Source organism: Pelodiscus sinensis, chromosome 2, assembly GCF_052426305.1.
Source record: "Pelodiscus sinensis isolate ZL-2025 chromosome 2, ASM5242630v1, whole genome shotgun sequence".
Lineage (NCBI taxonomy): Eukaryota > Metazoa > Chordata > Testudines > Trionychidae > Pelodiscus > Pelodiscus sinensis.
Genome location: NC_143053.1, coordinates 74,300,272 through 74,321,744, shown reverse-complemented (window position 1 = coordinate 74,321,744; position 21,473 = coordinate 74,300,272). Strand labels below are relative to the sequence as shown.

The 21,473-nt window shown below is 44.7% G+C and overlaps 1 protein-coding gene across 1 annotated transcript in view; it reads left to right on the top strand.

The window, feature by feature from the left end:
• The first annotated feature begins 2,033 nt into the window (after nt 1-2,033).
• The window catches only part of MEP1B (meprin A subunit beta), a 42,581-nt gene continuing 23,141 nt past the window's right edge, over nt 2,034-21,473 (top strand). The window contains exons 1-5 of the mRNA XM_025180006.3: nt 2,034-2,115; nt 8,667-8,717; nt 8,817-8,860; nt 15,879-15,951; nt 16,587-16,704. Coding sequence (XP_025035791.3) covers nt 2,034-2,115; nt 8,667-8,717; nt 8,817-8,860; nt 15,879-15,951; nt 16,587-16,704 — 368 coding nt within the window. The remainder of the gene's footprint in view (nt 2,116-8,666; nt 8,718-8,816; nt 8,861-15,878; nt 15,952-16,586; nt 16,705-21,473) is intronic.

Sequence of the window (21,473 nt, the reverse complement as noted above, 5' to 3'; positions counted from 1 at the left end):
GCTAGGTGATAATCCTAGCTGTGACAGGGACACTCAGCAGTGCCATGTGAAAATTGAGGAGCTGCAGCAGGTGTACCAGAATGCAAGGGATGCAAACAGTTGCTCTGGTGCAACGTGCCACTTCTACAAGGAGCTGTATGCCATCCTCAGCAGTGAACCCACATCTACCACCAGGCATCCCGTGGATACTTTAGAGGAGGTGTAGTAATAGGCCAACACCAAAGGACTGGGACACTGGATGAGGAAGGAGAGTACAGAGGACAGGAAAACGGGGTTCCAGTAGCATGGCAAGCCAGGACCTGACTCCTGAGCAGTTGAGCCACTTCCAGCAGTCCAGCACTGGAGAGTCTGATTCAGGGAGGAAACTTCTGGTAAGTACTCAATTTGTTTCAATATTGCATAGACACTTCTGTTCACATACTGTTGTTTTAATCAGGCCACAAGACGAAGTGAGTTAACTGATAGAGGCACAGCTGCTATCTGCTTCTTATTCCCCTATGTTGCTAGGCAGAGAGTAGTGCCCTGTGGAATAGTTTGTTTATGTGCATTGGGATGTCCCATGAATCCTCCATAGAGGCTTCTAGTAAACTTTCCTGAAAGTTGTCTGCCGTCCTATGTCAAAATTTTCTTGGGAGGGCTACCTTACTTCTTCCATGGCAGTGGAACACTTCCCTATGCCAGTCAGCAATTACATCAGCAGATGCTATTGCAGCAGACTGACTAGCAGCACGTAGCCCTGGTCTGCAGCCAAATAAGTGCAGGAGCTGTTCACTTGCAGCCTCAGGGTATGTCTATACTACCCCGCTAGTTCGAACTAGCGGGGTAATGTAGGCATACCGCACTTGCAAATGAAGCCCGGGATTTGAATTTCCCGGGCTTCATTTGCATAAACTGGGCTCCGCCATTTTTAAATCCCCGCTCATTCGAACCCCGTGCCGCGCGGCTACACGCGGCATGGACTAGGTAGTTTGGACTAGGCTTCCTAGTCCGAACTACTGTTACTCCTCATTCCATGAGTAACTAGGAAGCCTGGTCCGAACTACCTAGTCCATGCCGCGTGTAGCCGCGCGGCACGGGGTTCGAACGAGCGGGGATTTAAAAATGGCGGCGCCCAGTTTATGCAAATGAAGCCCAGGAAATTCAAATCCCGGGCTTCATTTGCAAGTGCGGTATGCCTACATTACTCCGCTAGTTCGAACTAAGAGGGTAGTGTAGACATACCCTCAGTTACTATCACGAGTGAGATATCAGCTAAAGTTACCACTGCTGGTGGAGAATGGTGCCAGTATTTGGTTTAGTTGCCCCATCCTCTTGTACTAATGCTCGAGTGCTACCCTCTTTTATTGTTCTCACTAACCCCCACTTCTCCAGCTATATTCATGGATGGGACCACTGCTGTTCTCTAGGCCAGCAGTTCTCAATGGGGAGCCAGACCCCCCTCAAGGGCTGCAAACAAGTTTTAGGGGGGGTGCCAAGCAGATTCAGCATTAGACTCACTGGAGTGCAGGGCAGAAAGCTGAAGCCAGAGGTCCACTGCTGAAATCCAAGCAAATAAGCTTCAAGTAGCTATGTTTGCATGAGTGTGGATTCTATTTATGGAAACTTAATTAATCTTCATTAGTCTCCAACATATGGTGATTGTGGCTAATATCCAACAATAACAGCAATAGTTGCATTTGCTTTGTTATATTAGCACGCATATAGCACTCATTACAAGGTTCATAGCACATTGTAAAAAAAAATATATCTAGGCCCAGTATACCACAGCAACACATGTGGCTCATTGTTAAAATGCTCTTTAAAAGCCCCCCTGAGCTGAAAAGTTCCCAGCTGAGCTTTTCTTATAGCCCTGGCATCTGGCTGCACAAAATCAGCAGACAGCCTATCCACCTCCGCACTCCAGCCTTACAGAAACTTCTCCCCCTTTTCTTCACAGATATTGTGAAGTGCACAGCAGGCAACTGTGACTGGGGGGATATTTTCTTCGCTGAGGTCTAATATCATGAATAGACAGTACCAGCAACCCTTCAAAAATGGCCAAAGGCATATTCAACAGTTACTATGTGTCTACTGAGTCTGTTGTTGCAGCACTCTATGATGCTGTTGAGGTGGCCAGTATATGGCTTCATGAGCCATAGGAGTAAAAGCTAGCAAGGGATCACTGTTGGGATTTCAACATCTCTAATGTAGTTCTCTTATCTGGAAAGAAAGTCCCTGCGTGTATATTCTCTACAGGCCTATGCTCCCAAAGATGCATACGTCATGCACCTTCCTTGGCCAGTCCACACTGATATCAGTGACACAACTCTAGCGTTTCATTGCTTGCAACCCCGTTGTTTGTAACACCATAGAAAAATATCCTTTTCTATTGATGTACTTCATTGCAAGGTGGCCTGATGCTAAAACAGGGATATGCATGCCATCTATCACCCCTCCACAGTTCAGGAACTGCATTGCAGCAGAACCATCCACTGTTACCCACATATTGCCCAGAATCAGTCCTTTATAACTGAATGTGATTAATGGCCCCTCACATTTCCATCAAAGCAACTCCCATAGGGGAATTACCATCTCCAAATCATGGGCAGCTGGTGAAGGCTCAGCTGGGGAAGGCAGCCAAAGCCCTGTGTCTTCCGCCCAAAGCCACACCCTTTCCCTGGGGCCATGCCCCTTTGCAGCCTTTCCCTCCATCCCCCGCCAAACCCTGCCCAATCCCAGCTGAGGGCCGGAGCTGCCACATGGCACAGCCCCAGCCTTCCCTGGTCACCGGGAAGTTGAGCTGCCACACAGCGTGGTCTCAGCCCCTCCCAGGTGGCTGGGCAGTGTAGGCAATTTGGGGATGGCAATGCCTTCCCTTGCCTACATTACCAGCTGCCCATGCTCCAAATAGATTCCAGACTAATTGGTAGCAATCTGGCATTGCCAGCTCCCACACAGAGATCACCACACACTTCTCCATTGTGAGTGCAGGTTTCATTTTGGAGTAGCTGCACTGGCAGGCTTGGTTGAGCTCCACATACAGTTCTAGGAGTGTGCCCTTGCATATCTGAATGTACCATAGCCACTGTTCATCATTCCATACCTGCATAGCGATGTGATCCCACCTGTTCATTCTTGTCTCTCAGGTCAAGAACCCTGTGCAGCTGCTCAGTGAATGCTAACAGCAAACCTGAATTGTTTCTTTCCACAGCGCACTGTCTTGCAACTCGGGAAGTATTGCAGGCTCAGGCACATTTTGTTCGTAATGCTCCATGAAATATTGAAGAGCAGTGTAGGATCCATGCTTTTCACAGAGATGGCAGACATGTAGTAAACAAACTAGAGCAACCCTGTAGCAGCTCTCTCAGAGTAGGTCCGCAGACCACTTTGAGAAATACTAGTCAAGAGAAGTGGGGTCTAAAATGCTAGTATTGGTTCTTACACAGGCTTCCTATGTGGCCTTAGGAAAGTCACAAACTTTCTCCCTGTTTCCCTCTCAGTAAAATAGGTTTATTAATACAATTCTCCCTGCTTTACAAGAGTTTTGTGATTAGTTTCCAAAGTTAAGTGCTACATATATTACTCTTATTTTTTTACAAGAAAAGTTACTTGCAAAATATACATTAATGATCTTAATGAACACATGAATGGGGTTGTTGCAAAAGGGCATGGCCTTGATCAGAGACTTTCAGCGGAGGACAGTCAGATGCCCCTGGGTGGGAGGTACTGGAAGGACTCACCTGCCTCACCAGAAGCAGAAGGGCAAGTTCAAAATAGGAACAGGAAGTATAAGAGGTGAGCCCTGCAGTTAGAGTGGGCAATAGCTGCAGGAGGAGCCAGATACCTTCCATCTGCTCCTGATTTGGGAGACTGCAGCAGCCCCTCGTGGAGTGATAGACTGGCCACAAGCTGCCAACCTGTTATGGGAGCTGGAAACCATGGAGGACTTCAGCCATCCAAGGAAACCACTCTGGTACCAGGACTGTGAGATGTGCTTGATGAGGAAGATGTTGGGATTTCCACTCACTGTGTATCCAGGGGAGACAGAAGATGGCCTGTGGATGCAGGTACAAACAAGGGGGAGTTCTGGAAATAGCTCAGGGAAACTGGACTACCCTTTGGCTGGCATGTCCCTAGAGACTGTCAGCATGTTGCAGTGGAATCTCCATTGACCCAGTGGCCAACTATGCTGCCACCAATAGGTCCCTGGGCTGGGATGTGGTGGAGGTGGGCGAGCTTGTGTCCCACCTGCTACTCCATCTCTGGGTGGCAGTAATCTCCCTCCATAAGCTCAAAGACCTGCTGAATGTCCAACCCTGATTCCACAGCACCATACTCTTGCAGGTATTCAACTTCCCTCCCCATGTTGGAGGACCCCCTAGACTGTTTGTGGGTACACAACCCACATGCCTGAGCAATCTAAGTTGCTAATTGCCCTCTGTTTATCTAGTTGGTTTCAGACGCAGCTATCTCAAAGGGGCGTCACCTCCCTCAGAGATTGACAATGAGGGCAAGGGCCACAGATGCGTATGGTTTACAGGTGTTAGCAAATTTTCTAAAAGAAATAGACTTTACTGATTGGATGATTTAAGATATAAAACAGCTTGACTTATATACCAGGGCAAAGTTCCTGAAATATTAAATATACTTCCTCTGTTAGAGAGTCCATAGCCTTTCACGGAATAAAGCAACATGTTGTCTGTGCCTATGCTCCTGATGTGGTCTCTTCTTCAGGTTGGCTGTGGTCTGGTAAGAAAAAAAAATCATTTTTACATTTTGAAGTATAATATAGGTCATAACAAGCTTGTGAAAAAAGATAAACTGCTTCATATAGTTCCTGCATATAAGGGTTTCTCTGTTAAAAAATTGTTTAAAAAAAATTGAGGCAGAACAAAACATTTTGTTTTCTGAGGCCAGGTCTGCACTATACCCGGAGGTCGACTTAAGGGACACAACTCCAGCCATGTAAATAACATAGCTGGAGTCAATGTACCTTAAGCTGAGCTTGGCACTGGGAGGTCGACAGCAGGAGGTCGACAGAAGAAATGCTCCCACGTTGTGAGGAGTAGTGGTGCTGATGGGGTGCTCTCAGCATTTGATTTAGTGGGTCTTTACTAGATTCATTAAATGGAACCCTGGAAGATCAAGCGCCAGAGCATCAATCCTCTGATAAATAAAGATGTGGTGTGAGTAGATTTCTTATTGCTGCTGCTTATAATCTAGCCCTGTATCTGGAAGGCATGATCCTTCACTCTTGACTCAGGCAGGACTCTCACTGATTTTTTTATAGCAGTTTTGGTTGAATACATAGTCTAGCATTGAAGACATGGTAAGTGGTAAAACCTTTTTTACTGTTTTGAATACAAATAGTGATATCAAGTATTTTATTTAATGTAATTAATATGGCACTGAAATTAATGCTCTTATTCAAACTGGGCATATTTATCTTTGGCTGCACCAGCATGTTTCTCATCCTGTGGTGAACTATTTTGTGACAACAACATAAAAATACCAACTTTGAAATTGTATATTACCTTATATATGTTTTTAAATGCAATATTTTCCCATTTCTGTGAATAAGACCCAGTGAGATTTAGAAGAATTTGGAACACAAAATAGTCTGAGAAATACTTGACGGATGGAAGTGAAGTGAAGATTGATTACACAGTTTTTACTTTGTCAGGAAATTGTACTTTATCTCACATCAGTATCAGTGGGGCAATGCATGGAGCAATGTATTACATAATATGAATTAAAGTGGCAGAATCTGGCCACCTTACATTTTAAAGTCTATAACATCATTCACATACCTCTGAGCCTATGTATACACTACAACAGAAAGATGACCTAACATACGCATCTCAAGCTACATTAATAATATAGCAGGAGTTGATGTACCTTTGGTTAAGTTGCTGCATGGTCTACACTGAGGAGTGTCATTGGGAGAAACTCTCCTGTTGACTTATCTTACTCTTCTTGTCTGGGGGAGTGTAATGGGGTTGACTAGAGAGTAATCTGTGGTTGATTTAGCAGGTTTTTCCTAGCCCCATTAAATTGACCGCTGGTGTATCGATCTTTCATTATCAATCCCCACTGTGGTGTAGTTGTAGCCAAAGTGTTCCCCAAAGTTAGGATAAATAAATCACAAACAGTAAGTTATTCAGAAAAGAGGAAATGTCTTTAATTTAGATTTTAAATAGTAGTTCAGTGAATTAAATGTATTTCTCTTTGAGAGACCCTTAGGGTGCATCAACACTGCAATACAGGTCAAAATAAGATACACAATTTGAGCAACACAAATTTCAAAAACGCTTATTTCAAAATTTGGCACTGTCTACATAGCACTTACTTCAAAATAAATCGCTATTCTGAAACATCCCTTACTTCTCGTGGAATGAGATTTACAGGGACGACAGAATAGCAAGCCCGTTATATTTTGAAATAACAGGCATGCTCAAAAGACACAGAATAGCTATTTCAGGATACCGGAGGTCAGTATGTCAGGTAGCAGCGCACACAGTTATTTTTACTTGTGAATTTGTTATAAACATACAACGTTATTGCTATGCATAAATGACTAGGAATTGGCATTCTGGTAAGTTGTGTCAATTGTGTTTGCTTTGAGGCTTTGAACACTTGGGTTCAGATCATGTAGCTGGTGAGCCCCTGAGTAATCTTTATTCACACAAGTGTCCCCACTAAAGTAGGTAATTTCACTGGGATTTGTTGGAGTCCAGTGCTACATATGAGTAACTATTAGTTCTTATCTAGCAGAAAATCACCAACTTCGACAATGAAGCCATCAGTTGGTGACCGTTTTCAGTCACTGCTGACCTGGGCTGGATTTGAACTAATTACATGAAGAATAGGAAATAATTGAGTATTTGAATGGTTTCCCATTCACGCTTTCTCTTATTCACTAGGAGTAAATATGTGGGAATCACTTAAATTGTTTCATGTTTCTACTTATGAACATTTTGATGCCATTGGAAAATCTTTCCCATGTACTGAAAAAAATAGCTTTCTGCTGGATGTGTTGTTTGCATGATGGATTTTGAAGTCCTAAGGCATTGTCATTATAATCATAGAGATCTCAAAAATGCTTTACTTTTAGTGCCATTAATGAAAGGTTTTCAGCAGCTTAAAAATATGCTTATAGAAAGCATTATTTCAATTTTTGGATAAACCATCATGAAAGTGAAAACACTAATTAGTTAAATCCATCGGGATTAATTGTATTCATACTAAACTATCAGGGAAATTATTAATTAATTCCATTAATGGTAACGATTTGGAAGCATGAGACTTTTCGCTGTTTGGAAATAAATTGGCTCCTGTGTAATCTGTCCAATTACAAATTACACTTTCATTGTCAGTCTTTGGTCTTTAAATCAATATTTGGAACACTTCCTATTAGTCAGGATTTTTTAAAATTAAATTTATTTATGTTCAGCCTCACCTTGCACATATTTACTTTTCTCAGTGAAATTTCTCTGATTTGGCCGCCTAAGAGCCAGAACCAAAGTGCACTGAAGAACATTAGATAGTCATTTAGGGTGAATCTACACAGCACCCTTACTTCAAAATAAGGCACTATTCCAAAAAGTCCCTTATTCCAGTGTCAAGCTTCAAATGAATTGGGCAGCTTTGAGCTGGGACCTTAGGCTGAGGGATGTCGGAATAGTGAGGCTGTTATATTTCAATATAATGGGCTGGCTCTTAAGACCAGAGGTATCCTGAAATAGTTCCACTGTGACGTAGCCCTACTGATTTCAATGGACTTTGTTATCCAGGTAAGTGAGGGCTACCTGTGTGAGTAAGTGTATGCAGGATCAGATTCTTCAAAAGTAGATGAAGTCTGTGAAATTATTTGATATCTTTCCCATGTGTGTCTGTTAGATATTGGACTATGGATTTTTTAAAAGGTAGATCAATGTGATGGTAGGACATCAGTGCCATAAAACTTTACTACATAATGGAGGGCTATTGACATTATAGAATCTGGCAAGATTGGGCTGGACAAGATGACTTGTTTTATCTACTCCGTATTCCTACATTCATGACTATATGATTATCCTTTCATCTAAGGCCCTCATTCTGATCTCACTTACAATAGCCCAGTGAAGTCAGTGGAGCATGAGATCAAAAAGTATTATTTGAAATGTATGAAGTGGTTTGCTTCATGATGCATTTTATGTTCTGCAATCTAAACAGGGGTAGTACAAATTTGAGAAGGGTTCTCCCTTTCTTCAGTCTGGGGAACATCTGAGTGCAAGCACACACATAAACAGACATACACAAATAGGAACAGATTGCAGAACACAAAATGCAGGTTCCTACTACAACCTAATCCTAGCTTGCTAAAATACACTGAAAATGGCCAGCAATAAATGCTGTTAGTTGAGCTCAAGATGGATCTCTAATGTTTTTAAAAGAATAATGTTAGTAACATTTCATTTTGCGCACCCTTTTAATTTCTCTCTCTCTTTTTTCCCTCCTCGCTAGCCTACTCCAGAGTCATTGGGTGAGTTCTGTTCAGAGTTCTATATGAGTGTGCTGAAGGCAGCTAACAAAAACAGCTGCACATAAACACACCAGTGTCGGTTATCTTATTGCATTAATTTTCATACTTCATAAAGATAATAGCAAAGATTAATGTCCTATCTCACTTGCTTTTTGTTTTTCAGAAGTAGATGTAGATGGGGGAATTGATCAAGATATTTTGGACATCAATGAAGGTGGATTTAAAAAAATATTCTTTGTATCTTTTGAAAGTTTCATTGTAATAGTAAGAGATCAATACAATGTTTGAATGTTAATCAGTTGTTACTTTTTAGCTTTAGGACTGAATCTTTTTGAAGGAGATATCAAACACGATGGGGTGAGTTTACACATAAAATATGAAACCAGAAATGTGCCACTGATTTATGTAATATAAAGCACCGCTGATCTGAAAATGCTCAGCGCCTCTAGTTTGTACTAGCCATAAATGTTGTTTCTGTAACCATGAACTGAAATAATTTGGGAATGATTTGTATGAAATGTTGTAAATAATGAATGAGTTATGTTCATTTACAAAAGCTTTAACCAGAGTAAAAATCAGTTCAGCCATCAGATCAATGTAATAAACTTATTTTCTTTATTGTGACTTGAGACTTGTAGTTTTAGGAGTATTGGCAATAATCACATGCAGAGATGCCTGCTTGAGATATTCTTAGTTTATCTGCAAATCTGCACAATGTTTGTCAGTGTATGAAACTTCAGACATTTCCCTGTAAACCTTTCCTTCTCACATAAGTTGCCCAACTGAAATTTATGCAAGTTTAGGTCCTTGATTATCATTTCATTTTAGACTATCCTTCTGGTATCTCTATTCACCTCAAAAATAAAAATTGTATTATATAATGCACCAAAAGACATACCCAACATTGCTAGGATCCTTAACTCAAGTCGTGTTTGCTTTTTAGAAAATAAAATAAAAATGTACATGCTTCATTTAAATAATTGCTCTAGGGTGGGACTGAGGATGAGGGGTTCTTTATGCAGACTTACCTGGGGAGAGAGGACTACCCCAGCCCTCTCTCACTGCAGCAGCTTGGGGCTAAGTGAGAAATGTCTCTTTGTGGGAGCTGCAGCTCCAGCAGGCACAGCTGGGGGAGGGGTGCATGTCCCCCACCTGAGGCAAGTTCAGATTCAACTACTGTGCTCCCCCGCCAGAGTGAGGAATGCAGCAAACTGTGCACTTTCCCCTCCCTCCCTGACGAAAGAGAGCAACCAACAATGATCCCATAAGAATCAGGGGGAGGGGAACTTCAGCCCTCCTTAAAGGGCACCTACGGGTGAGTGTGTAGGAGGCTCGGGGCTGAGGAAATCCTGGATAGAGGGGTCTATCCCCTGCTCATCCCTTTCACCTGCCTAGTGATTGTGTCTCTTTTGTGTATGATTTAATGAGATGCTATCCCACTCCAGGAACATCCAGACCTTTAACATTTTATGGTAAGACAGTGTTTCCCAATTGGTGCTCCACAGAAACCTGGGGGTCCGTGGAGCAAAACTAGGGGTTCCGCGAGGAGCCAGCACTCCCCCGCCCCCTCTGAAAAAGAGAGAGAGAGCTGGCTAGCCAGTAGAGGCATGGGTGGCAAGTTGTGTGGGCTCGTGGTGCCCATGCTCCAGCAATATTTGGAGCTGGAACGGGTCCCAACAACCCCCTCCCGCGCATCCTCCCATCCTGGCCCCAGAGCGTCTCTCCCCCATCCCCATCCCGGTCCCGTCCCTGCCATGCGCAACCTTCTCTGAGCTCCCACTTGCTGGCTGCTGCTGCCCTGCACAGCGCGCTCAAACCAGTGGGTGGGGAGATACCCAGACGTGACGTAACGTCACGGCCCGGGATTTTAAACCTGTTGGGCACTGTGTTGCGCCGCATGGCTGAGTTGCAGGTTCGGAGTCCAGGGACAGAGTACAGACTCCGTCCCGGCAAAGTGGAAGGCAGAAGGTACGGGAGAGGGAAAGGGAAAGGGAGGGAAGGGGCTTGTGCAGAGGGAAAAGGGAAGGGCTGGGACAGGAAGGTGCTTGTGCGGAGGGGGAAGGGAGAGGGGGAAGAGGAAGGCACCAAGGGACAGGGATGGAGGAGAGACAAATGCCAGGGGGCCAAGTGCAGACAATGAGGAAAAAGGCAGGAGGGGAGGTGTCAGTGGGAGGGGGACAGGGTGATGCTGGGAGGGAAGAGGGTAAGGGCATTGGGGGCTAGAGGGGTGAGGGGAGGTGCTGGGAGAAGGCTTGAAAGAGGGGTGGGCATGAGAAAGGCCAGGATGGAGCAAGTCATGTGTGAGGGCACAGGGGCATGAGGGAAATGGGGGCATAGGATGGTGAGAGGTGGGCATCAGGGGAAAAGGGGGCAAAGGAGGCAGGGGAAGTGAGGGAAGGGGGAGGCACCAGGAGGGTGCAGGGGTAAGAAAAGGTGCAGGTGCCAGGAGATTCTGGGGGTGAAGCAGAAGGGCAGGCACCTGCAGGGGAGGGACCAGCACCAGAGGAGAGACGCAGGGCAGGTTTGTAGAGGGAGGTGTTAGGAGAGGGGATGAGGAGGGGTAGCTCACATGATCAGAGTGGGGCTACTGGAGGAGTGGGCACAAGAAGGAGAGAAGGGCTGGTGGAGGAGGGCAGGTTGCAGGAGGGCTGAGGACAGTGAGAAGGGCAGGAGTCAGGACAGCAGAGGAGGGTGAGCAGTGGGGAGGGGGGGGGCAGCAGGCACCAGAGGAGCTGATGGAGCACGGGGAGGAAACATGGAAGCAGAGGGAAAAGGTAGAGGTTTAAAAATATTTATTAATAACTTGGGTGGCACATTCAAATAAGCCACATAAACTCAGTACTGGTGCACAACACAAAATTATTTTTGCTCATGTAAGGAAACTTAGGCAATGTCTACACTGGTTGTTTCTTGCACAAGAACACCTTGCGCAAGAGTTCTTGTGCAAGAACACATCCACACTGCCATGTGCGAGCTGTGCTTTTGCACAAGAGCCTATGGCAGTGTGGATGCCCTCTTGCCCAAGAAAGTGTCGATGGCCATTTTAGCCTTAGGGCTTTCTTGAGCAAGAAATTCATGTTGCCTGTCTACACTGGCCTCTTGCGCAGAAGAGTTGCACAAGAGGGCTTATTCCTGGGCGGGAGCATCGTAGTTCTTGCGCAAGAAGCCCTGATTTCATACATGAGAATGTCAGTGTACTTGCGCAAGAACACACGGCCAGAGTAGACAGGCAGCAAATTTTTGCACAAGAGCGGCTGCTTTGGTGCAAGATCGTGCTAGTGAAGACACAACCAAGGGGAGGGAGGAAGGCAGGGGCAGGGAATCAGCACTGGCTCAGCATGTCTGCATGGTTTGGGGGAAGGTTCAGGGAAATTGAGCTCAGCTGGGTTGCAGAGTGGGGAGGTCTGGGGAGCTGGGCTGGGCTGTGGGGTGGGGGGGGGGGGGAGCTCAGAGCTCAGTTCGGCTGCAAGAGGCAGGAGGTGCCAGGAACCGAGGCTAGACTCAAGGGGAGGGAGGAGCAGGGAATCGGCTCTTGGCTCAGCAGTTTTGTGGGGCTTGGGGGGAGGTGCAGGGAAACGGGGCTCAGCTGTGCTGTAGGGGAGGTATGCAGAGAACCAGTGCAGGGCTCAGCCGGGCTGAGGTGGATGGGGGAGGGGATACAGAACAGACTGGCGGCTCAGCTGGGCTGAGAGGGGCTGCATGGAACTGATGCTGCACTCCCTTGGATTGTGGGGGATGGTTTTGGGGGAGGTGCAGGGAACAAGCAGGGGTGGGCAGCTCAGTTGGGTTGCAGGGGATAGAGGTGCAAAGAAGCCTAGTGGGGAAGGGGAGGGGGAAAACCAGGAGCCCTGAAATGACCTCCCGTGGTCCAAAAATTCCTCATCTGGGGCCAGTCAGGTCCAGAGGGTGCCAGATCAGGGAGGTCCAACTCCTACCCAAGTCCCCTACTCGCACCCTCGTAGCCAGACACCCTACCCCAAATCTGCTCCTGCTCCCTCCCCCAGCCAAACACCCTACAATCAGCCTGCTTCTGCACCCTACCTACCACTCAGACCTTGACTCCTTCCGCCTCTCACCTTCTTCCCAGATCCTGCACCACATCCCTATCCCACTCCTTGGCAGCCCTGCCGTCCACCCTAGCACCGCCCTGGCCCCAGCACCTTGCCTCACACCCCAGGACTCAGCAGCACCCTGTTCCTTGTCCCAGCACCCTGCCAGTCACCCTAGTGCCCAGCAGGACCATGTCCCTGACCCCAGCACCCTGCTACCTGAACCAGCATCCTTCCACCTAGCAGCACCCTCTCCCCATCCCCAGCACCCACTAGCACTCTGTCCCCTACACCCACCAGCACATTTGGGACCACATTAGTGAGGCTTGGGGTTTTTTGGAGGAGTGGGTTTTTTGTTTTTGTTTTTTGCATCTCACTTGTGTGATCCCAACTGACTTTTCTGTGGGTCAGTGACCTTTGACTCAAAACAGGTTCCTCACCCCTCTCATAAATAAAGAAAATGCTAAAACCTTTTGAGTTTGACATAATTTATTTAAAAATGAAACCTGTCCAACAACCCCCCAATTGGGACCAAACCCTCATTTCACTGCAGCATCATAACACTTCTGCACCACCTGACCCCAAATCTGAGCCTATCATACACTGGAACCCCCTATCCTGAGCCTCTTACATCCCCAAACTCCTGCATCCCCACATCTCTAGTCTTCTGCCACAACATTCCTCCACCATCCACACATCACAAATCTATGTCCTGAGCCCATCATACTCACAACCTTCTTGCCCTGAGTCCCTCACGTATCCAGCCCAAACTCCTGCACCCTCACAGACACAAGCCATGGCTTGCTCAAAACCCCAAGCTTCCACCTGAGCCCAACACTCCCCAGCCTAGAGCCCCCTCCCCGAGCCAACAGCCCCTTCTCCTACATTCAAATTCCCTCCCAGAGCTTGTACTTCTCACCCCTTCCCACACCCAAATCCATCATTCCCACCCCACACCTCACTCTCACTAGGTTGAGATAGGTATAAGGGTTGGGGATAGAAATTGACGGAGAGGAGGGGAACAGAGTGGATGAGGCCTCACGGAAGGGAGGTGGGGGGAGTCCATCCCCCCCCCCTTTTTTTTTTGCTTGACAAACCTAGGGGTTCCTTGAAATTCTGAAAAGCTGAAAAGGGTTCCTTGGCCAAATAAAATTGGGAAACACTGTGGTAAGAGGAAGCTGTATATTGGACTTGGTGGCCCTAGTTCAGGGGTGGGCAAAAGGGAATCTAGCCTGCCAAGTGGGATGATTAAGTTTTCTCTGCCCTGACAGGAGTGTGTGACTCCTGGCAGGGCAGGAAGAGACTCTACGTGCTCCCTAACCCCAAACCCTGATTGGACTGGAGGTAGGAGGAGCATGCAAAGTTTTCTCTGCCCTTTCCTGCAAGGAGTGCACAGTGTTTAGAAGCACCACACACTCCTGGCAGGGGGGGAGGAGGCTTTGCGTGCTCCCCCGCCCCGGGACAATCAGGGTCTGGGGGCGGAAGGAGTGTACAAAGTTTCCTCTGCCCTGTCCCCGCCCTGTGAGGAGTGCATGGCACTTGCCACACACTCCTGGCAGGGTGGGAGGAGGCTTCACACGCTCCCCTATCCCCAAGCCCTGATTGGCCTGGGGGCAAAGGGGGATGCATGCATAGTCTCCTCCCACGGCCAGGGGCACAAGTGCCTAGAGGGAATCTCTGGGAGGGGGGGGCAAAGGTACCCTCCCACCCTCAGACTAATCGTGGTCTCTGGATGGGGAAGCAGGGAAGTATCCTGCCCCCGCCCCTTCTGCTTGAGGCCCCGCCTCTTCCTCTTGAAGTCCCACCCCTTTAGGTGTAGCCAAGAGCCACTTCAAAAATTTCTAAATTGGCCCCCAGCAAAAAATTATTGCCCACCCTTGTCCTAGCTCTTACCTTTTAGGAGGAATTCTTGAACAAACAGACAAACACACCAACACACACACACACACACACACACACAAACTCTCTCAAATATATAGTAGATTATATTCCAAAGAATCCCAATGGGAATGTCTGACAATCTGCTTTAGCCTAATTCATTTGAAGTCAATGGCAACTTTGTCATCAAATTTAATGGGAGCAGATGATTATTAGTCACTCCTGAATTACTTCTGGGATGGATGATAGAAATCAATCTGCACATGGCAGATCAGTGACAGTAAGGGTATGTCTACACTACCCCGCTAGTTCGAACTAGGAGGGTAATGTAGGCATACCGCACTTGCAAATGAAGCCCAGGATTTGAATTTCCCGGGCTTCATTTGCATAAGCGGGGCGCCGCCATTTTTAAATCCCCGCTCGTTCGAACCCTGTGCCGCGCGGCTACACGCGGCACAAACTAGGTAGTTCGAACTAGGCTTCCTAGTTCCAACTACCGTTACTCCTCATGGAATGAGGAGTAATGGTAGTTCGAACTATGATGCCTAGTTCCAACTACCTAGTTCGTGCCGCGTGTAGCCGCGCGGCACAGGGTTCGAACGAGCGGGGATTTAAAAATGGCGGCACCCCGCTTATGCAAATGAAGCCCGGGAAATTCAAATCCTGGGCTTCATTTGCAAGTGCGGTATGCCTACATTACCCTGCTAGTTCGAACTAGCGGGGTAGTGTAGACATACCCTAAGGGAAGTTTTAACCAAGGCCACTAGAACAAATCCCTACACTTCTGAAAGAAGTCATGAAGTTGTTAATGTCCAGGTAGAGAAGATAGGAATTTATATTATAATGATACATTGAAAGACAGATCTTTATAACCTGTAAGGAACTTAAGGTTTAGCTGGCGCCGGCAGGGATTTGAAATTCTGGTCCAGGGAAGTCTCTAGCAAAGGTGCCACCTTTGTAATGTGGCTGGGGCAGCTCTCCTCCTGGTGCTGCCCCAAACTTTGCCCCCCACTCCACCCCTTCTCGAAGACCTCACCCCCACCCTGCTTCTTCCTGCCCCTGCCTTGTCCCCATTCCATTCTGCACCATCCTCTGAGCATGTCCCAACCTCACTCCTTTCCTCCCCATCCCTGGGCCACCTATACAGGTTGAGCTGGGGGGAGAGGGAGAACTGCTGAGCACCCACCATTTTTCCCCCCATGGGTGCTCTAGTCCTGGTACATTCATAGAGTCAGTGCCTATGATCGCTAATATTTCAAATCTGAGGCCAACCACTGAGCCATCTTCTTCTGCATTTGTGCTCCTAGGCTTATTTCTCACCTATTCACCCAGATTCATGAGACATATTGCTTACTTGCAGGTTAGAGCTACAAATCTTTCTTTTCATTACCTACTCCTATGTCATTCCTTATTGAACTTTTTATATTGATTTTCCTTCTCAAATACAGACACGAAACTCCATTATCGGTGACAACTATCGGTGGCCCCTTACCATCCCCTATGTCCTTGAGGATAGCCTGGGTATAGTATTTGTGACTTTGAATTATATATATTGCATTGTTTGAAAAATTGCACTAGTTTTAAATACAAGTTTGTTTTTAAAGTCAATTGCCTAAGGTATGACACTACGTGAAGGGAAAAGAAAGAAAAAGTTACTGGGGATCTTTTTAAGTTAAGTTGCCTTTCCATTTGCACAGTTGAGTGACCAAAATTTTGGCTATGAATAGATGAAAGGCTTTAAACCAAATAAATCTCTTCGAGGGGATGACCTAGACATATTGCTAGCATTCAAGGGTCTGAACAATCCCAGTGAGGTGTTCATAACCCTTTACTTTCTCTGGGTGAAATCTGAGTTTTTTTAGTCAATCCTTGGTTCTAAAAATTCCACTAAGATCAGTAGGAGTGGAGAGCACTCAGCAACTCTCAGGATCAAGTATTAAGTACTTATCTTGTATTGTATGCATAAAAATCACCCATAAATATATTGTATTATGTTTAAAGAAAACAAGGCTAAAAAACAATGTAGCTTCTTAGGCCTTTACTGAATTTTTGCTCAATCCTTCATCCAAGATTTTAATAGTAGTTTGCCCGAGTGAGGTCTGTAAAAGCTCTGCAAGGATCTATATTGATAACAATGCTCTGTGTTTCCCTTACAGAAATGAATGCTAAAGGACTTATACTCAAAGCATTTGAACGATATCGTCTAAAAACATGTATTGACTTCAAACCTTGGGAAGGAGAACAAAATTATATATCAGTGTTCAAGGGCAGCGGGTAAGAGGGAAAATGTGACAAATTCTCATTCCATGTGGATATGTGGCCAGTTTTTATGTATACTACTTAGTATGTTCTCCAAAACCAGAGAACTGAATATAATTCCTTATCTCAACCTATTCATTTCTCAGATTTTACATATTGTAAACTATAATTGCCTGAAACCTGGTATGAAGTTGGAAAAGGTTAAGTTTTCCCTTATACTTATTTGCAAACAAACACTCTAGGTCCCAATGGGAGTTGTAGAGAACTGAATCCTTAAGTGACAGTTTTTTCCTTTCTTTGTAAATCGAGCTATTTGATCAAACTCTTGTTTGGCCATTGGACTTACTAATTTCATTGTCAAGTTTTCATACTACATTTCTCTTATAACAATTATGTACCCCACACTGGGAATGCCATAGCTTCAGTTGCAGGACTGCAAATTTGTCCGATCATAATAAAGAGAATTTCATGTGGTTAGTGACATAGCAGGGTTGTTTTGCATCCCACCTGTGCCTGGAAAATGGTTAAAAAAAAAATTAGACCTAGGCTAATTTGTTCCTTCCATGTTTTTTACTATATAGGCCTATGCACTAATAGTGAAAGTGCAAGTGTGATCTGAATACTATGGGCTAAAGCCAAAAAAGGATTTAAGCACCTAACTCTAAAATATAGATAATTAAAACTACTATTCAGCTGCCCTCTAACACTGTAGGTTCCTGGATTTCAGCCACTAGATATGCACACAGCCACCTCAGTCCTGACACCCAACTTACACCCAAGGCCCTGTGACATCTTCAGATTAGGCATCTTTCTTGCATGCACAGTCCAATCCATTAGGCACGCTGAAAACATGTCTAGTAGATGGGAATCCACATGAAATATTATTAATGGTGGTAGTGCCATCTTCTTGTATCTTTTAGCCCAATGGTTAGCACATGCATCCAGCAAGTGGGTGACTCCAGTTCAAATCCCACCTCTGTTTGATGGGAATGAGGATTTGAAGTCCAGTCTAGCACCTCACAGGTGATTGCCCTAATCACTGGGCCATAAAGTATTCAGGATGCCTCTCTGTCTCTCCTGCTGAATTTCTTCTACTTCATGTGAAATACTTAAGTCACTGATCTGAAGAGACAATAATAATGATTCTTGGAACTACCCAGCACACTTGGGATATGTAAGGTTCAACTTCAAAGCCCTGTTCTAATGGTCATTGACACAAAATGGAACAGACAGGCTACGTCTACATTGCAGGCTTCTTGTGCAAGAACTGTTTTGCACAAGAAAGAGTTCTTGTGCAAAAGGTCTTCCACAAGAGCGCGTCCACACTGCCATGTACTTTTGCACAAGAGATGTGCTTGTGTGCAAGAATGTCCATGGCAGTGCGGACACTCTCTTGCACAAGAAAGCTCTGATGACCATTTTAGCCTTAGGGGTTTCTTGTGCAAGAAATTAATGTTGCCTGTCTACACTGCCTCCTTCTGGAAGAGCTCTTGCGCAAGAGGGCTTATTCGTCATGGGGAGAGGAATAACTCTTCTGGAAGAAGCCCTGTTTTCCGATGCTGTATTGTACATTTACTTATGCAAAAACACGGTGCAGTATAGATGCTCTGCAAGTTTTTGCACAAGAACAGCTATTCTTGTGCAAAAAGCCTGCAGTGAGGATGTAGCCATATTACTTTACTTCCTTTCGAGGAGTGTGGCTTTGGCCATACTCCTCTCTTCTGCATTTTCTACTTGTTAGCTTATGCAGCTCACCACTCAGGACCATGCTGGCTTTGGTGGATCCTATTCTTGGCACCAGACTTTCCTCATGCATCACATAGGGACTGGAAGCCTAGACTCCTAACTCAGGGCTGTGGATTCCACTAGCTGGAAGAACACCTAAACATTAGGCATTGCAATGCTGAACCTAACCTATGAATTTATTAACTAAACCTATGAATTTTCCATGCTAATAAATCCAGGTGTTTTACCAGCCAGATCAAAAAAGATCATATACGGTTAAATCCCTGGACTTCTGAACTTCCACTGACTTCAACAATAAGAACTGCAAGATTTAGCCATTGGTGTTTTAAAAGCCTCACCATTATTATGGTCCTTTTTGTAGCTCTATTAGAAGTTATGCAATACCATGCTGAAGCAGAAATTCCGACCTTAAAAGCTTAGTTTGATTACCCTTATTACCTTGGCTAGCTTATCAGTAAAAGTTATGGATAGTCATAGTTTAAATAATGCCACTTAAGTATTTAACTTTACAACCTCCTTGCTGGTAAGTTTCAACAGGTACTTTTTCAAATTGGCTCCATTATTACTGTCCTTTAGTTCCCCGTGTGCCCATGTTCTGTTATAGGAAAAGATAAAGAGACAAGAACTGATCATCTTTCACTCTGCTCTACGTAACCTTGATTGTTTCAGTCAAGTCTCCTGGGTCTGTACGTTAAAAAGCCCTAATCTAAAAGATGCCATTTAGGCAGTAGTGTAAAATTCTTGGGGATGATATACACATAGATAGATCTTTTGGGGGGTAATAAAGTTTTGATAAATCACCTTCTCCTTAACATACATGTATCTAATTCACTTGCCTCTATAAAATGACATCAAGAGGTGGGAAAGTAGGTGTTTCAGAAGATTAATAATGAGATATGGAATCTTTTAATGTCTAGGTTGTCTTTTTAAAATTCAAATGACATCAGTAATAGAAGAAAATTGTTACCATCTGATTGCTGTTCAGCATCATGTATGAAATAAGTTGATGGTGTCAGTTCTTAATGGAAATGCCTCCACTGACAAATGCCACTTCTACACTTCACACTCTTATTCCTAATGTCACAACAGAGATCAAGAACTTGGTGATTGAAGAACTACCTGCTAATCCATAAATGTGCTCTCTTTTGGTAATAATTGGGGCACATGGTCAGGAAATTGAACTGCTGCTGCCCTGAAGAAGAGCTCTGTGTAAGCTCATCCTGGGTCAGACCAGTGGTCCATCTAGTCTAGCAACCTGCCTTCCAGCAGTGGCCAATGACTGATGCTTTAGAAAGAATTAAAAAAAAAACAGTTATCAAGTAATCTATCCTGTCAGCCAGTTGCAGCATTTGGCAATCAGAGGCTGAAGGACAACTAGAGCATAGGGGGCAATTAGTCAATCTGGACCAGGAAATTATCTCATTCTTTTAAAGTCAATTATAGTTGTGCTGTTCACAACACCCCACTGTAACAAGTTCCATAGGTTGACTCTTCATTGTATGAAGAAATACTTCCTTTTGTTTGTTTTAAACCTGTTGCCTATTCGTTTTATTGGGTGATCCTGGGTCTTCAGTAAATTGAATGAGTAAATAATACTTCCTTATTCACTTTTATAGACCTCAATCATCTCCTCACCTCTTAGTCATCTCTTTTCCAAGATGAACAATATTTCAGCTCCTACGGAAGCCGTTTCATATCCTTAATCATTTTTGTTGGCCTTCTTGCTATCTTTTCCATTTCTAACATTTTTTAAATGGGGGAACTGGAGCTTCATATATTATTCAAGGTGTAAACATACCATCTATATGGCATTGTGATATTTTCTGTTTTAACGGTTCACAATCGTGGTGAAAGAGCATAACAAGTGGGGTTCCACAGGGGTCTGTTTTGGGACTGATTCTGCTCAATATCTTCATCAACAATTTAGGTATTGGCATAGAGAGTACGCTTATTAAGTTTGCAGGTGATAGCAAGCTGGGAGGGGTTGCAAGTGCTTTGGAGGATATGGTCATAATTCAAAATTATCTGGACAAACTGCAGAAATGGTAGGAGGTAAATAGGATGAAGTTTAATAAGGACAAATGCAAACTACTCCACTTAGGAAGGAACAGTCAGTTTCACACATACAAAATGTGAAGCAACTTTCTAGGAAGGAGTACTGCAGAAAGGGATCTATCCTCAGAGGCTAAGGGCAACAATTTTTCTCCCCCCTCCTTGTGACACCCTTTTTGATACCTTAAAACTACTATCATATCCCCTCTCAGTCTTCTCCTTTCCAAACTAAACAAGCCCAATTCTTTCAGTCTTCCTTCACAGGTCATATTCTCTAGACCTTTAATCATTCTTGTTGCTCTTCTCTGGACCTTCTCCAATTTCTCCACATCTTTCTTGAATTGTGGTGCCCAGAACTGGACACAAAACTCCAGCTGAGGACTAATCAGCGCAGAGTAGAGCAGAAAATCATAGTGGACCATAAGCTAAATATGAGTCAACAGTATGACGCTGTTGCAAAAAAAAGAAAACATGATTCTGGGATGCATTAACAGGTGTGTTGTGAGCAAGACACAAGAAGTCATTCTTCTGCTCTCTGCAGCACACCTCCGACTGCCTCGTGGCACACCAGTGTTTAAGAAACACTGTTCTGGACAATACTTGGTCCTGCTGTGAGATCAGGTGACTGGACTCAATGAACTCTCGAGGTCACTTCCTGTTCTATGATTCTGTGATTAGTTACCCCTTTTCTAATGGTTCCCAACATTGTTAGCTGCCTTTTTTTTAACTGATGCTACATATTGAGTGGAAGTTTTCAGAGAATTAGCTACAATGACTCCAAGATCTTTTTCTTGAGCATTTACAGCTAATGTAGACCCCATCTTTTCATGTGACACTTTTGTTGCTTAGTTACCCAGTTTTGTGAGATTCCTTTGTAATTCTTCACTGTCAGCTTTGCACTCTCTTCAGTAATTTTGTATCATCTGCAAACTTTGTACATTGGTGTACCCCCCTTTTTTCTAGAACATTTAAGAATATGTTGAACA